This window comes from Nerophis ophidion, linkage group LG02, assembly GCF_033978795.1.
Source record: "Nerophis ophidion isolate RoL-2023_Sa linkage group LG02, RoL_Noph_v1.0, whole genome shotgun sequence".
Taxonomy (NCBI): Eukaryota; Metazoa; Chordata; class Actinopteri; order Syngnathiformes; family Syngnathidae; genus Nerophis; species Nerophis ophidion.
The window spans coordinates 86,978,273-86,996,273 of NC_084612.1; the positions used below are offsets into that span (position 1 = coordinate 86,978,273).

The 18,001-nt window shown below is 42.2% G+C and overlaps 3 protein-coding genes across 3 annotated transcripts in view; all 3 read right to left on the minus strand.

The window, feature by feature from the left end:
• Positions 1 to 836, minus strand: part of LOC133535389 (gastrula zinc finger protein XlCGF8.2DB-like) — an 11,235-nt gene extending 10,399 nt beyond the window's left edge. Inside the window, exon 1 of the mRNA XM_061875202.1 lies at positions 369 to 836. The gene's annotated coding sequence lies outside the window, so the exon portion shown is untranslated. The remainder of the gene's footprint in view (positions 1 to 368) is intronic.
• LOC133547611 (gastrula zinc finger protein XlCGF8.2DB-like) overlaps positions 1 to 18,001 on the minus strand; it is a 215,746-nt gene that overhangs the window by 71,824 nt on the left and 125,921 nt on the right. The window lies entirely within an intron of this gene.
• On the minus strand, positions 7,077 to 16,830 carry LOC133535393 (gastrula zinc finger protein XlCGF49.1-like). Its single transcript, XM_061875212.1, has 2 exons — positions 16,381 to 16,830; positions 7,077 to 8,368 (listed from the first exon to the last, which is right to left on the minus strand). Exon 2 carries the CDS (start codon positions 8,060 to 8,062, stop codon positions 7,277 to 7,279), a length of 786 nt encoding a protein of 261 aa, XP_061731196.1. The 5' UTR covers positions 8,063 to 8,368; positions 16,381 to 16,830; the 3' UTR covers positions 7,077 to 7,276.

The window sequence follows — 18,001 nt, forward strand, 5'->3', positions numbered from 1 at the left end:
CTTCCTCCCACCTCCAAAGACATGCACCTGGGGATAGGTTGATTGGCAACACTAAATTGGCCCTAGTGTGTGAATGTGTTGGCCCTGCGATGAGGTGGCGACTTGTCCAGGGTGTACCCTGCCTTCCGCCCCGATTGTTGCTGAGATAGGCGCCAGTGCCCCCCCGCCACCCCGAAAGGGAATAAGGCGGTAGAAAATGGATGGATGGATGTTTAACGTTGATGGACGTCATAAGAGCGCGCCGATTAAAAACGTCCTTTTTTTTTTTTTTAAAGGAACCGACACCAACAAGGTCAAACTACATTATTTAAATGTATGGCTATCAAAGTAAAACATTTAAAACGTGTAAATATAAGAAGAGCACAAACCTGCTCTGCGTGACTCCATTTGAGTCTGGAAAAAGAGCGTCCAGTAGTTGTGGCTCCAACTCCTCTTTTTGTCCGACAAGGTCCCCCCCTCCTACTCCACCTTGGTCCTTTCTAAGTCGACAAATTCTTCTTTAAGGTGAGAAGTTGGTCGCTAGTCGCACTTTGTAAACATTTCCCCAGACGATAAGAACTCTAGCGTGCGACGCTAACTTCCGCGTCTCTTTCTTAGCAGCTAACAAGCTAAGCTAGCGTGAGAGAAGCTTCAAGGCGCGCAAACAGCGGCGAGGTTCAACGCAAATCTGACGCTTTATCTTTTTTTTTTCTTTGATGTCAAAAACCAGTTCGTAATGAAGAAAAGCGCAGTGCAAACACTTGTTGGGCTACAAGGCTACTGCTCGGCGAGGTGCGGCTAACTTAAGCTTTTTTTTTCTTCTTCTGTTTTTTTTTTCTAGCCGCCATCATTACGTTACGATGCTGCCATCTACTGGACACAATTGGCTACTGCAAAGTGTGTTGCTTCTTCTTCTTCTATGTCAGGGGTAGGGAACCTATGGCTCTAGAGCCAGATGTGGCTCTTTTGATGACTGCGTCTGGCTTTCGGATAAATCTGTGCTGATATTGCTTAACATGATAAGTAATGAATAATTCCACTTGTAATCACAGTGTTAAAAATAATGTTCAAAATATAAAACATTCTCATGCATTTTTAATCCATCCAGTTTTTCTTCCGCACCCGTTTAAGAAGCTGCGTTAATGGTAGGAAGTTATTTATTTACTATTGGTTAGTGTGGGGCTTGCCCTCCTGGGGGTTCTTCAGACCACCAAGCACTAACATGAGAGCCTGTTTCAGGGTTACAATATTGTTTTATTTTCCAGCAATTCAATCAATCAATCAATCAATCAATGTTTACTTATATAGCCCTAAATCACTAGTGTCTCAAAGGGCTGCACAAACCACTACGACATCCTCGGTAGGCCCACATAAGGTGACAATAATGACCCAGTGGGACGTCGGTGACAATGATGACTATGAGAACCTTGGAGAGGAGGAAAGCAATGGATGTCGAGCGGGTCTAACATGATACTGTGAAAGTTCAATCCATAATGGATCCAACACAGTCGTGAGAGTCCAGTCCAAAGCGGATCCAACACAGCAGCGAGAGTCCGTTCATAGCGGAGCCAGCAGGAAACCATCCCAAGCGGATGTCTTTTTGTCTTTCGTCCTCCAGCTCCAACCCCGTCTGTCCTCCTGGCTGCTGCTTAATTAACCGAGCAACAGGTAATTAGATAAAAAGGCCCAGATGGGGCTTCTATGCACCTGTCGCTGATTTCGAGGCTGATCCTGCCAACACCCCGCTTTGCTGCAGGCCCGCAGGCCACGCCCCCCTCCATAGTTAGCTTCAGAATAACAATGTTATTACAAAAAAATATTATATGGCTCTTACAGAAATACATTTGAAATATTTGGCTCTCTCAGCCAAAAAGGTTCCCTACCCCTGTTCTATGTCCATCCATCCATCCATTTCTACCGCTTATTCCCTTTTGGGGTCGCTGGCGCCTATTTTCAGCTGCAATCGGGCGGAAGGCGGGGTACACCCTGGACAAGTCGCCACCTCATCGCAGGGTAACAAAATATAAAGCCATATGCTCACACAAGTTTTCGTAAAGAATCCGAATTTGGAGCACAGCATCATAGTTTTCACAGCTTTTTTGGTTATTGGAGGTAGAAAGTGTTTTAAAGTAAAGTTCTAACTCTTTTTTTAAAAGGCACAAAAACAGTCAGACATGAGAAACTTCCATTTAGCTAATAGTATAATGAGGTTGTCGCAATTGATATTACGGAGATGAAAGAAAGCCGTTTTAGTAACGCTTTTAATGTGTGACTCAAAGGAGAGAGTTGGGTCGAAGATAATACCCAGATTCTTTACCGAGTCGCCTTGTTTAATTGTTTGGTTGTCAAATGTTCAATTTGTATTATTAAATAGAGGTCGGTGTCCTAGCAGGACCGATAATCAGCATTTCCGTTTTTTTGGCGTTGAGTTGCAAAAAGTTAGCGGACATCCATTGTTTAATTTCATTAAGACACGAAGAAGAAGACGGCGAGATCATTATCCATGCGTTTGTTACGTTTTGTCTCGATTACTGTAACGTATTATTTTCGGGTCTCCCATGTCTAGCATTAAAAGATTACAGTTGGTACAAAATGCGGCTGCTAGACTTTTGACAAGAACAAGAAAGTTTGATCACATTACGCCTGTACTGTATATACCTTTATATACATATATACATACATATATACCTGTACTGGCTCACCTGCACTGGCTTCCTGTGCACTTAAGATGTGACTTTAAGGTTTTACTACTTACGTATAAAATACTACACGGTCTAGCTCCATCCTATCTTGCCGATTGTATTGTACCATATTGTCCCGGCAAGAAATCTGCGTTCAAAGGACTCCGGCTCATTAGTGATTCCCAGAGCCCAAAAAAAGTCTGCGGGCTATAGAGCGTTTTCCGTTCGGGCTCCAGTACTCTGGAATGCCATCCCGGTAACAGTTCGAGATGCCACCTCAGTAGAAGCATTTAAGTCTCACCTTAAAACTCATTTGTATACTCTAGCCTTTAAATAAACCCCCCTTTTTAGACCAGTTGATCTGCCATTTCTTTCCTTTTCCCCCTCTGTCCCACTCTCCCTTGTGGAGGGGGCCCGGTCCGGTGGCCATGGATGAAGTACTGGCTGTCCAGAGTCGGGACCCAGGATGGGCCGCTCGCCTGTGTATCGGCTGGGGACATCTCTGCGCTCCTGATCCGCCTCCGCTTGGGATGGTTTCCTGTTGGCTCCGCTGTGGACGGGACTCTCACTACTATATTGGATCCACTTTAGACTGGACTCTCACGGTTGTGTTGGGTCTACTATGGATAGAACTTTTACAGTATCTATCATGTTGGACCCGCTCGACATCCATTGCTTTCGGTCCCCCTTGTCATCATTGTCACTGTCACCGACGTCCAACTGGGTGTGAGTTTTTCCTTGCCCTTATGTGGGCTCTACTGAGGATATCAGTGTGGTTTGTGCAGCCCTTTGAGACACTAGTGATTTAGGACTATATAAATAAACATTGATTGATTGATTGATTCTTCTTCTTCTTCTCCTCCTCCTTCTTTTCCTTCTTCTGTTTTTATGGCGATTGGCAAGCAACCTTCTTGTGTCCATTACCGCCCCCTACGGTAATGGAGTGTGGACCGATGTGGCTCCTACTTGTTAGAATAATTATGTATACATTATCACACTAACTTTAGTGTGCTTAAAGTCTGTTGCTTTAGTTCAGGGGTCACAAACATGGAGCCTGCGGGCACCAGGTCGCCCGTAAGGACCAGATGAGTAGCCCGCTGGCCTGTTCTAAAAATAGCTCAAATAGCAGCACTTACCAGTGAGCTGAAAAGCAACACGTAAAAGACTTTTGTTTATTGAAAAATAAAAGAAGTCTACACCTGCTCAAAAGGCATGTCCTTCCTTGGTGGTCCCCTGGAACCCGCAAGACGACGGCTTGATTCTTTCACAGCAGCACTTACCAGTGAGCTGCCTCGATTTTTTAAATTGCATTTATTTACTAGCAAGCTGGTCTTGCTTTGCTCGACATTTTTAATTCTAAGAGAGACAAAACTCAAATAGAATTTGAAAATATAAGAAAATATTTTAAAGACTTGGTGTTCACTTGTTTAAATGATTTTTTTTTTTTTTACTTTTGCTTCTTATAACTTTCAGAAAGACAATTTTAGAGAAAAAATACAACTTTAAAAATGATTTTAGGATTTTTGAACACATATACCGTTTTATCTTTTAAATTCCTTCCTCTTCTTTCCTGACAATTTAAATCAATTCTCAAGTATTTTTTTTTTTATTGTAAAGAATAATAAATACATTTTAATTTAATTCTTTATTTTAGCTTCGGGTTTTTTCGACAAAGAATATTTGTGAAATATTTCTTCAAACTTATTATGATTAAAATTAAAAAAAAATATTCTGGCAAATCTCAAAAATCTGTAGAATCAAATTTAATCTTATTTAAAAGTCTTTTGAAAGTCTTTTAAATTTTTGTTTTGGAAAATCTAGAAAAATAATGATTTGCCTTTGTTAGAATAATAGCTTGGTCCAATTTGTTATATATTCTAACAAAGTGCAGATTGGATTTTAACCTATTTAAAACATGTCATCAAAAATATATATTTATTGTGAGAAATTATTAAGATGATCAGTGTTTCCACAAAGATAAATATCATTAATTATTAATAACATAGAGTTAAAGGTAAATTGAGCAAATTGGCTATTTCTGGCAATTTATTTAAGTGTGTATCAAACTGGTAGCCCTTCGCATTAATCAGTACCCAAGAAGTAGTTCTTGGTTTCAAAAAGGTTGGTGATCCCTGCTTTAGTTATTAACTATTGTGCTCAAGTTAGACTTTTTGTAATCCAAGCAAGGACAAAACTTCTTGTCTCAGGGGTGGCTTCAGCCACAGATGTTATCTTTGTTTTAGCCCGCTAACAGCTGAGGACTTCAAGGACCTCAACGAAGATGACAGCACGCAGACGAAGCAGACACTTCAAGGACCTCAACGAAGATAAGATGACAACACACAGACAAAGCAGAGACAAGGCGAAATCACAAGGCCCCCAGCACATTCCGTCACGTACTGTGCGTCCTGGAGCTGCTTTGCATGATATATGTGACCACTCCTTTTAGAGGCGGCCTCAGTGATGTTGACTCTGGAACTCTGAATAAAAAGAGGGATGCGGGAGCTGAACCTTAGAGCATAGGGCGAGACTGTGATTAAGTGTGCAGCGCCATCCGTTCTCCTCATGAGCTAAATTGAACTCTGTCTCTGCATGATTTCTTACTTCTTGTCTGTTTAATAGATGTCATCAGTGTTTGAACCTGACTGTATTCTTATATTCAACCCAGTGTTTTTTTTTAGATATGTGTATATTGCTTTTTTTTATCCCATATGTTGTGAATTCAATCTCAATATATCTTCCACTACTAACCATATATTTTCTAATCTGCATTATTTCTCTGCATGTCACAAACTTTCCGGTAAACAGCCAACGCGATCAAAACAGAATCAATTGACTTAGAATCATAACATGATTTTAAAACATTGCTGTTTGTTTTTACAGCTTTACATGGACTGGCACCTCATTATATCTCGGACCTCATCCAAATTTACATTCCAGCGCGCGCTCTGAGTTCTGAGAGCCAGCTCTAGCTCCTGGTGCCCAAGACCAGACTTAAAACCCAGGGAAACAGGGCCTTCTCTGTGGTCGGCCCTAAGCTCTGGAACACTCTGCCCCTCCATGTTAGAACTGCTCCCACAGTGGAGTGTTTTAAGTCTCGTCCTAAGACCCACTTTGTGATCATGTTCTGTTTAGTTATGTTCTGTTTTGTATTTGACTCCATTAGTTCCGTTTTTTACGCACCCAGGTTTGTTTTTAGTTTCTATGACAACCATTAGTTCCATCTGGCTCATTGGTTTGGACTCACGCACCTGTCAATAATCACAGCATTATTTAAGCCTGTAGTTGCCAGGCAGTCAGCTTGGTGACATCACCCTCTACACACCCTTGTTACCCATGCTGACGATCCATGCTCTTTTCTCGTTCCACGTAAGTTTTCCTGATTCATGCCATAGTTAGCAAGTTTTGTTTCATGTCCATAGTATACGTTATAGTAATAGTTTTTGTTTTCATAGCCGAGTTTTTCACCTTCGCTGTGAGCGCCTTTCGTTTGTTCCTTTTTTCGAGTTAAGATTAAAAGATGTCATTACCTTCACATCGTGTCCGATCCAGTCGCTTTGCACCACGGGAAAACAAACCGCACCAAAGTCCACGCCTTCACACTGTCATGATCGGCTGCCCGGATGATGTCTTATTCTGGTTTTGTTCCGTCTTTGTATCGTATTCTGTTGGTATTTGACTTCCTTAGTTCCTAGTGGCACTTCCTGTTTTGTTCTGTTGTCATAGTCACAAATTAGTGTCACCTGCCTCTTGTTTATGACGCGCACCTGCCTCGTGATTACCACCTTTATTTAAGCCTGCTTTTCTGTTCATTCGATCTCGCTTCCTAGTTTTTGTTCTATGCAACAAGTGACAACGCTGGTTCCCAACTCTGGTAAAAACTGTTTTTGTACTTGCTAGCTTCCGCGCTATGCTTCTTGTTTTCTAGCTCCCATGCTAGCTCTTTGTTTTGCCTTTTTATGCCTAGTGCAAGTTTTCTGTTCTTAGTCTGTTTTCTAGTGTAAATAAATAATCATTTCTTACCTTCATGCTGTGTCTGAATCCGACTGCATCATTGAGAGAACGAACTAATCATCACGATGCCAGCGAACCGTCACAGACACACTTTTATTCTTTGGCTTTTAACACTACCTGAGTTGTGTGGTCCTCCGTGTTTGTTAAATTTTTGATTTCTATTGTTTTAGTTGGTTTTACCCTTTAAAATCGTTTTTAATCATATTCATTTTTATATTGGTTTTATTTTTTATTCAGTCATTGGCGGAGCAAAGGATAATATTTGAAAAAATGTTTTTAATATTGTTGTGCAGCACTTTGGAAACATCTATGTTGTTTAAATGTGCTATACAAATAAAGTGATTGGATTGGATAATCAAGTACAGTAGAAATTGTGATTAGCAGAAGTATTGAGAACATTAATGAGTTGCACACATTTAATACTGAGGTTAAATTGAATTGGGATTTATTACCCCGTACACAAGCAGGAAGACACATTTAAGTGGTTATTACTTGTTGGTTACACATGTTTAACAATGAGAGTATAAAAAGAAATCCAGCCAAGTTATCGTCACATCAATCCTGGAAATACTGTAAGTGCGTGGCGCTGTTCCAAAGTTATTTCACGTACTGCTGCTCTTCTTACCAGCACACTTGTGTTTGTTCAGCTGCACCTTCTGAGGGAACTTTTCCTCGCACACACTGCAGCCGAACGGTTTCTCACCGGTGTGTTTCCTTCTGTGTATGTTCAGGTTTCCTTTTTGCGCAAACTTCTCGCCGCACACGGAACAAGAAAAGGGTTTCTCCCCCGTGTGCGTCCGGGTGTGTTTCATCAAACTGCCTTTCAGAGAGAACGTTTTGCCGCACACCGAGCAAGGGAACGGTTTCTCGCCGGTGTGCGTTCTCATGTGGATGATCAAATTCCCTTTCTGGGAGAATTTTTCGCCGCAAACTGAGCAGGGGAACGGTTTCTCGCCTGTGTGCGTTCTCATATGTTTCATCAGGTTACCTTTTTGGGAGAAATTCTCCCCGCACACCGAACAGGGAAAAGGCTTCTCTCCCGTGTGCGTTCTCGTGTGTGTTGTCAAATTAACTTTCTGGGAGAAGCTCTCGCCGCAAACCGAGCAAGTGAAAGGTTTCTCGCCGCTGTGCGTTCGCATGTGTATGATCAAAGTATTTTTCAGGGCAAAGCATCCACCGCAGATTGAACAAATGAAAGGTTTCTCTCCGGTGTGGATCATCATGTGAGTGAGCAAGTGTTCCTGCACACTGAAGCTCTTCCCGCAAAACGGGCAGATGAAGATTTTGTCTTCTTTGTGACATTTCATGTGTGACTTCAAACGTGGCACCTTGTCAAAAGTTTTGTCGCACTGACAGCATTCGAAGTGTCTGTCAGTGTGACGCGTCATATCAGCTTCAGAGTCCTCATTGTCAGTGTCGGGGGGGGCGTGGCGCCGTGTTGTCACTATCTGATAGCGGCATTAAGAGGTGGTCAGCGTCTGACCTTCTCTTGTCCTCACTTTGACCGTCTTCAAGCTGTGACCACCGAGCTTCGTTTTCGTCATCGTCGCTCTTCACGATCACGCCAAGTACTTCAAGTTGCTCCTCCTCCTGACTGATGCTGCGCTCTTCTTCTTCCTCTTTAATGTGTTGCTCCTCCTTCTCCACCCTGGGGCTCCACTGCTGTTTCTCAGAGGGATCTTCCTGAATGACGTCTGCAGGACACAAGAAGACCATCTGTTAGGTGACTTTGTCCTACTGACATGACATTCCATCCATTTTCATTTTCTACCGCTTATTCCCTTTCGGGGTCGCGGGGGGCGCTGGCGCCTATCTCAGCTACAATCGGGCGGAAGGCGGGGTACACCCTGGACAAGTCGCCACCCCATCGCAGGGCCAACACAGATAGACAGACAACATTCACACTCCCATTCACACACTAGGGCCAAATTAATGTTGCCAATCAACCTATCCCCAGGTGCATGTCTTTGGAAGTGGGAGGAAGCCATTCCTCAGCATATATTAAAACATGTCTTGAAGCATTTCTAATAGAGATGTCCGATAACATCGGGCTGCCGATATTATCGGCCGATAAATGCTTTAAAATGTAATATCGGAAATGATCTGTATCGGTTTCAAAAAGTAAAATTTTGGGCTTTTAAAACGCCGCCGTCGGTGCGGCGTCTTCAGTAATGCGGACGTTGTACCGATCCGTTGTGGTGAAGAAGGAGCTGAGCCGGAAGGCAAAGCTCTCAATTTACCGGTCGATCTACGTTCCCATCCTCACCTATGGTCATGAGCTTTGGGTCATGACCGAAAGGATAAGATCACGGGTACAAGCGGCCGAAATGAGTTTCCTCCGCCGTGTGGCGGGTCTCTCCCTTAGAGATAGGGTGAGAAGCTCTGCCATCCGGGAGGAACTCAAAGTAAAGCCGCTGCTCCTCCACATCGAGAGGAGCCAGATGAGGTGGTTCGGGCATCTGGTCAGGATGCCACCCGAACGCCTCCCTAGGGAGGTGTTTAGGGCACGTCCAACCGGTAGGAGGCCACGGGGAAGACCCAGGACACGTTGGGAAGACTATGTCTCCCGGCTGGCCTGGGAACGCCTCGGGATCCCCCGGGAAGAGCTGGACGAAGTGGCTGGGGAGAGGGAAGTCTGGGTTTCCCTGCTTAGGCTGTTGCCCCCGCGACCCGACCTCGGATAAGCGGAAGATGATGGATGGATGGATGGATGGATGGATGGATGGATGGATGGATGGAAAACGCCGCTGTACGTAGTGGAACACGGACGTAGGGAGAAGTACAGAGCGCCAATAAACCTTAAAGGCACTGCCTTTGCTTGCCGGTCCAATCACATAGTACCTACGGCTTTTCACACACACAAGTGAATGCAAAGCATACTTGGTCAACAGCCATACAGGTCACACTGAGGGTGGCCGTATAAACAACTTTAACACTGTAACAAATATGCGCCACACTCTGAACCCACACCAAACAAGAATGACAAACAGATAGAACATCAGCACCGTAACACAACATAACAAATACCCAGAAGCCCTTGCGGGACTAACTCACCTCAACCTCCTCATGCTCTCTCAGGGAGAGAGAGCATGTCCCAAATTGCAAACTGCTGTTTTGAGGCATGTTAAAAAAAAAAGTGCACTTTGTGACTTCAATAATAAATATGGCAGTGCCATGTTAGCATTTTTTTTCCATAGCTTGAGGTGATTTATTTTGGAAAACCTTGTTACATTGTTTAATGCATCCAGCGGGGTATCACCACCACATTAGGCGTAATACCGTGTTAATTCCATGACTGTATACATCGGTATCGGTTGATATCGGAATCGGTAATTAAGAGTTGGACAATTTCGGAATATCGGCAAAAAAGCCATTATCGGACATCTCTCATTTCTAACGGTCGTTAGAGACCACATCTCAGCGCACCTGAAAAATGATGGAGGGGTTCTAGATGCACTTTGACAGGAGCCGACTAAGGACGTATTCACAATGCGTCAATTCAACCACGTCAAGACTAAGGATGATACTCGAAACCGGTTTTCCCGGTTGTTCGATAAGAAAAGAACCGAGTCCTCGAACTCGAATCCCTTTTTGTTATCGAGACCACTATAGTAAAGAAAAAAAGTTGGTTCTTTATTCGAGTCACTAGGAGCGAATCCCATTCCGACATGAAATGGCCCCTTTGACATCACAAGAAATGACGTCACGTAGCTCAGTCATTAGGCGCAGATAGGAAAAGCAGCAAAAATGGACCGGAAAAGGTGCTCTAAGGCATGGCTTCATTTCATAAAAACGAGGAAGCAACAATATGCAACTATTGCCAGGATTGAGGTGGCGACTTGTCCAGGGTGTACCCCGCCTTCAGCCCGATTGTAGCTGAGATAGGCGCCAGCAACCCCCCGCGACCCCAAAAAGGGAATAAGCGGTAGAAAATGGATGGATGGATGGATGCCAGGATTGGCTCTCGTGTAAGGGGAGGAGCTTGTAGGTAAAGTCTGAATGTCATTAATATGTATAGCTTCATCTTTTCACACTTCTTCCACTCCCGTCCTTGCACGCTACACCGCTACAACAAAGATGACGGAGAAAAAACGCCGCTGAAGGTGTGCCTCGTAAATAAGAGCGCCCACCAAACGGCGCATCATGAAGCAACTGTCGGCTTGAAGATGATCTGTAAAACATAATCTATGCAACATTTTGACCAAAGCACCACCATTATATGTTATGTAGACCACAAGGAAGTGTTTTACATTCGGGGGGAAAAAAAGGAAAAAAAAAGAGACCCCTTTAATGCACCCTTTAATTCGGTTCGCCTTTTGTATGAAAGTACACCTGTCTAGACCCGCTCAGCTGCAGTGCGCCTTATAATCCGGTGCGCCCTATGGCCTGGAAAATAGGGTATACACCTACTCCCGGACATCCTTAAGGCTGTACAAAATGAAAGAGTGAACTTTTTTAAGCGTTCACGATGGAAGACCACGTTGTCGTCGTGTGTGGCTTCATTGAGGAAGGAAAAAGTCACTTTGTTGAAAAGTGGAGTGAAATTACACATTGAAAAATGCCCGGAAATGATATAAATGATGACCAATGTTGTAAGATCTGCTGCTCAGATCTTCACATGTTTGATTTTTCATTCTCAGTCTGACCCGTTTATTTCCTGTTTTTGTCCATCACTATGGTTACACATCAGTCCACCTGTTAGTCTCGCCCCGCACACCTGCTACTGATTTTCACCCTCCTATTTAAGCTCACCTTTTCTGTTTACTCATTCTCGGATCCTAATTTGCCCGCGAGCAACCGTGACAACTCTCATTCATTCTATGTCAGTATCACAGTATCATGTTCTCATAGTCATCATTGTCACCGACGTCCACTGGGTGTGAGTTTTCTTTGCCCTTATGTGGGCCTACCGAGGAGGTCGTGGTGGTTTGTGCAGCCCTTTGAGACACTAGTGATTTAGGGCTATATAAGTAAACATTGATTGTTTTTAACTTTGTCCATGTAATGTCAGATGAAACAAAAATTGAGCTGTTCACTAGCTTGATGCCAATTTACATTGAAAATCTTATATTCTCGCTAGTGATTAGCATTAACAATTTTATCCGACCACTTTTCTTATATTTCACTTAAGTAAACGACTAAGAACATCTGGAAAATCACTAGTTTACAGTATTAAAAAGTTATTTGAGGGATTTTACTTACCAAGTTTTTGTCGTTTTTCTAATTTAGTAACTACTGGCGAGACAAATCAAGAGTACTTCCCGTTATCCATATTAGCTCTCACACACTTTAAATCCACCATCAATGTGTGTTACTGACTAATCGATCGTGGAAGTGACTGATAGCAAACAACTGAGGGCCGGCATAGCTCGGTTGGTAGAGTGGCCGTGCCAGCAACTTGAGGGTTGCAGGTTCGATTTACCCACCTGCTCCCAGTGCCACCCACACTGGTTTAAATGTAACTTAGATATTGGTTCACTATGTAAAGCGCTTTGAGTCACTTGAGAAAAGCGCTATATAAAATATACTTCATTTAATTTCATTGATTGATTAATATTTTCTCGCTAGCTCTCACGCTAAGCCACTTTATTTTCCAGCTCTCATGCTGAATGTTTTTGTTTACTCTTTTGTGTCCTTGTACGAATTTTCCTTGTGTTTTATCCTAGCTTTCACGCTAGCGTCTTTTGTTTACCTTTTCTCTTTACACCAGTGTTTTTGTTCATAGCCTTTTATTATTAAATAAATACCCTTTAACTTACCTTGTTGTGTTCATCGCTTCGACGCGTCCCTGGAAAAACCACACCGGCATTACCATGCCGAAGAAGAGTCTTCACAAAAATGGTATCTTTAAACACGTGAAAGAAAGCTGCTTCTATGTAAAAAAAAATGGACGGTGATAACTCAGAAGCGTATTGGTCGCAGTGCTGAAACTTTCCCTAGTGTGCAAAATAACTACAGGAATAAAAGTAAGGGGTTGTTCTTTTTGTATTCCAGTTTAATTGAATTTTGTATTGAATCTTTTTTAATACTCCACTTTATACAGTATCTCCCTTGTGTGTTCTTTGTTAAGTTAAAGTACCAATGATTGTCACACACACACTGGGTGTGGTGAAATGTGTCCTCTGCATTTGACCCATCCCCTTGATCACCCCCTGGGAGGTGAGGGGAGCAGTGGGCAGCAGCGGTGCAGCGCCCGGGAATCATTTATGGTGATTTAACCCCCAATTCCAACCCTTGATGCTGAATGCCAAGCAGGGAGGCGATGGGTCCCATTTTTTATAGTCTTTAGAACGACTTGGCCGGGGTTTGAACTCACAACCTACCGATCTCAGGGCGGACACTCCAACCCAGAGGTGCCCACACTTTTTCTGCAGGCGAGCTACTTTTCAATTGACCAACTCGAGGGGATCTACCTCATTTCTATATATCATTTTTATTTATTTATTTATGAAAGAGACATTTTTGTAAACAAGTTAAATATGTTTAATGATAATACAAGCATGTGTAACACATATAGATGTCTTTCTTTCACGAAGACAAGAATATAAGTTGGTGTATTACCTGATTCTGATGACTTGCATTGATTGGAATCAGACAGTAATGATGATAACGCCCACATTTTCAAATGGAGGAGAAAAAAAGTTGTCCTTTCTGTACAATACCACATGAAAGTGGTTGGTTTTTGGCATCTAATTCATCCAGCTTCCATACACTTTACAAGAAAAACATTGGCGGCAAATTCCGTAGCTTGCTTGATTGACATTCACGGCACCCGAGGGTCTTGTGAGATGACGCTGGCTGCTGCCAGTTCATTATTATGACAAAATGACAGAGAGGAAGGCGAGAAACACTTTTTATTTCAACAGACTTTCGCGCCGTCCCTTCCGTCAAAACTCTAAAGGCCGACTGCACATTTCCTATCTTCACAATAAAAGCCCTGCTTCATGCTGCCTGCGCTAACAAAATAAGAGTCTCGGAAAGCTGGCGTGCACAAGTGATGTGCACGCCAGCTTTCTGAGGGATCGCTTGTGCACGCCAGTTTTCCGAGACTCTGTATTTAGTTAGCGCAGGCAGCATGAAGCAGGGCTTTTATTGTGAAGATAGGAAATGTGCAGTCGGCCTTTAGAGTTTTGACGGAAGGTACGGCGCGAGAGTCTGTTGAAATAAAAAGTGTTTCTCGCCTTCCTCTCGGTCATATTTTCATAATAATGATCTTGCAGCAGCCAGCGTCATCTCACAAGACCCTCCGGTACCGTGAATGTCATTTAAGTGACGTCTTGGTGAAGATTGATGATCACTCATTTTTAGGTCTATTTTTTTTAAAAGCCTGGCTCGAAATCGACTGATTCACCCCCCGGGGTCGACTGGTAGCTCGCGATCGACGTAATGGGCACCCCTGCTCTAACCACTAGGCCACTGAGTGAGTCAATCTCATGTGTTGGTTTCGGTATAATTTCCAGCCTACACCAAAGCTCAATTCACATCGTACATATGTAACAATTACCGTTATTAATTCTAAGGCACTGTATAAGTCCAGATGGTCAGCTGTATCATTTCAAATGAAGATGTTTGGGATTGATAAGCGCACTGCAATGAACTCACAGACTGATGACACCGCTCAATTCCTAGAGAAGCAAGCCAGCGCGCTAACCTGTAGTTAGCTTGAATGCTAACATGAAAACAAGACATATTACAGATGGGTATCGAATCCAGTACTTTTTTGGCACACACAAAATTAGGTCAGGCCTAACGGGCACAAATTCATGTAAAATCTAACAGTGTTATATTGCACGTGACGTCACGCCCTGTTGCCGGGCACTAATCAGAGAGCTATTTATTCACGTGGTGCGCCAAACTCGGGATGGCTAATTTTGCGAAAGTTGCAAATTCCAAAGCCAACAAAGAAATTACCTAAAAAAAAAATGATTCAACGTAGGTAAAGTTTGTCTCTGCTTTTCCAAAAATGAGCCAGCTTGATGCTGATATACATCAACTTTACCATCGATTCCTTGCTTCTTGTCTGTTTAATAGATGTCATCGATGTTTGAACCTGACAGTTTGACCCATCCCCTTGTTCCACCCCCCTGGGAGGTGAGGGGAGCAGTGAGCAGCAGCGGTGGCAATCATTTTGGTGATTTAACCCCCAATTTCAAGCCTTGATGCTGAGTGCCAAGCAGGGAGCAGGGACGTGCACATGATTATAGAGGGGCGGGGGCCTCAAAGTCTGAAAAGGGCAGGACATTTTTTTGGGTCCTTTACACAATATGGAAATTAATGTAAAATTAAATTGGCTAATAGGAAGCTAACTACTTAGCTGTGTGTCCTTTGTAGGTAAAAGTGATTGCCATTTCTTTTGTGTCAACAAATTATTGTAATAATGAGTTAATTCACATTATCATTGTCTTGGAAGACATGAAAAGCAACAAAACTCTGGTTTATCATTAGGCTATTTATTGTTAAAGATAAGCACTTTAATATTGAACATTGAACAGTGGAACATGAACTTCGAAAAAAATAAAATAAAATATATACCGAAATGGAAAAAACTTCAATGTGAAAATCTGTCCTTCTTCCCTTAACTTGATGAAAACACCATCAAGTTGTAACTTATGGTCTTTCTCACTTAATGCTGAGACTAAACAACTGACACGCAATACAACTTTATATCTAAACCTCTACTGTGAGAGAAATGTGATCCACCGTAAACACAGTGCATTTTATTTTGAAAATCAACCCGGTGTTTTATTTTGTATTTTTTACACTACTTCCTGTCCTGCACGATCCGCTCTGCACTGTGCGGAATTGATGTGCCGTGCTCAATTGATGCGCTGTGCTCCGACGTCCGGCAAAAACAGAAGCTGACACATTAAATAATAGAATAATACAGCGTTTTTCTGAAATATTACCCATATTAGATGCTGAATAAGTGGACGGCGACTAGACCATAACTCACAGGTTCAAGTTGCTCCACTGTCACGTCTACTCAGGCCGCAGTTGGCTCTCTATCTTCTCTCTCACTCACTCACTTACTCGCCCTCTCTCTCTCTCTCTCTCTCTCTGGCGGAAGCGCAGGCTCAAATAACCTGGTATTACACGAAAACGTGGAGTTTTTGTACCGCTGTGTTTTTGTTTTGTTTTGTTTTTTTACATCCCTAACAGGAATTTATGAATGTTGTTTGAAGAAAAACAAAACAAAAAAAACCACACACACACACACACAGGCAGAGGGCACTTTTTAAGACGAGGCAAAAAAGAGCAGGGGCTCAAGCACCCATAGGGCCCTATGTGTGCACGTGCCAGGCAGGGAGGTAATGGGTCCTATTTTTATAGTCTTTGGTATGAACTCACGACCTACCAATCTTACAGGTGATACGGAAAATTCATTTAATCTATACAAAATGCCAAGGGCAAATCGCAGGTCAAAAATGGACGTTGGATATTTCTAAATGAAATCATGTTAGACCCACTCGACATCCATTGCTTTCGGTCCTTTCCAAGGTTTCTCATAGTCATCATTTTTACCGACGTCCCACTGGGATGAGTTTTCCTTGCCCTTATGTGGGCTCTACCGAGGATGTCGTAGTGGTCTGTGCAGCCCTTTGAGACACTTGTGATTTAGGGCTATATAAATAAATATCGATTGATTGAATTGAGCCTTAATCCAAAAGAAGTTATAGTCACATGAACATTGTGTAGGTTAACAAACCTGCTTCTTGTGACTCCATTTGAAGCCTGGAAAAAAAGCGTCCAGTTGTTGAGGTTGTCGTCGTTCTTCTCTTTTTTTCCCAAGAAAGTTCCTCCTCGTACTCCACGGAGACTACAAATATTTCTTACAAAAGCAGCAGAAAGTCGCCCATTCGCCAACCATCTCAGCTTTTGTAGTTTTTGTGCACATTCTGAGACAATAACAACACTTAGCATGTGTTGCTAACTTCCGCGTCTCTCCGTTAGCAGCTAACAAGCTAAACCAGCTTGAGAGAAGCTTATAGAGTCCACCGAGAGGAGACTACATGTTGACATGACGAGGGAAACAAACGTCATAAGTTATTAATGTGCGTCGAACATGGAAGAAACGCAGCGATGATTGTAATAACACAAATTAAACATTCTCACTGGTCGTGTTCTACTTTGCGACTTCCGCTTTTTTTCTTCTTCGATTGAGTTTGAAGGACGTCGAATATATGACGTAGTCTTGCTGCCATCTTTTGGAATTATTTTGTTACTACATCCAGACATGTTCTCAGAGTGACGTTCTTAGGAAGTTTAGGAAAATGTTCCCATATAAAATAGAAAAAAAGAGTGCAAAAAAATAAATAATCCAAATGTAATTTTAATTATTCAATAATTTTTTTCCTGATTAATCATAGCTAACTCCTCAATTTGGACAGCTCTAATAAAAACCTTCACATTTAAACAAATGTAAAATATACATATATTTACACGTAATATATATATATATATATATATATATATATATATATATATATATATATATATATATATATATATATATGTATATATATATATACATATATATATGTATATATATACATACATACATACATACATACATTTCAACCGCTTTTTCCCTTCGAGGTCACGGGGGGTGCTGGAGCCTATCCCAGCTGCATTCGGGCGGAAAGAGGTATACACCCTGGACAAGTCACTACCTCATCGCAGGGCCAATTGATATATATATATATATATATATATATATATATATACATATACATGTGGGTGTGTATGTATATATATATATATATATATATATATATATATATATATATATATATATATATATATATACATATATATATACATATACATGTGGGTGTGTATGTATATATATATATATATATATATATATATATGTATATATATATATACTGTGTACACACACACACTATAGCCATCATTTATGTATGTATAATATCAATCCATCCATTTTCTACCGCTTATTCCCTTTGGGCGCTGGAGCCTATCTCAGCTACAATCGGACGGAAGGCAGGGTACACCCTGGACAAGTCGCCAGCTCATTGCAGGGCCAACACAGAGACAGACAACATTCACACTCACATTCACACACTAGGGCCAATTTAGTGTTGCCAATCAACCTATCCCCAGGTGCATGTCTTTGGAAGTGGGAGGAAGCCGGAGTACCCGGAGGGAACCCACGCATTCACGGGGAGAACATGCAAACTCCACACAGAAAGATCCCAATCCTGCGATTGAACCCAGGACTGCAGGACCTTTGTATTGTGAGGCAGACGCACAAACCCCTCTGCCACCGTGAAGCCCACGCGTATGCCAGTAGAAAAATTAGTGAT

Bases quoted from the DNA above. Each gene is read 5' to 3' on its own strand.
- LOC133535393 (XM_061875212.1), bottom strand. From the start codon at position 8,062: ATGACGCGTCACACTGACAGACACTTCGAATGCTGTCAGTGCGACAAA.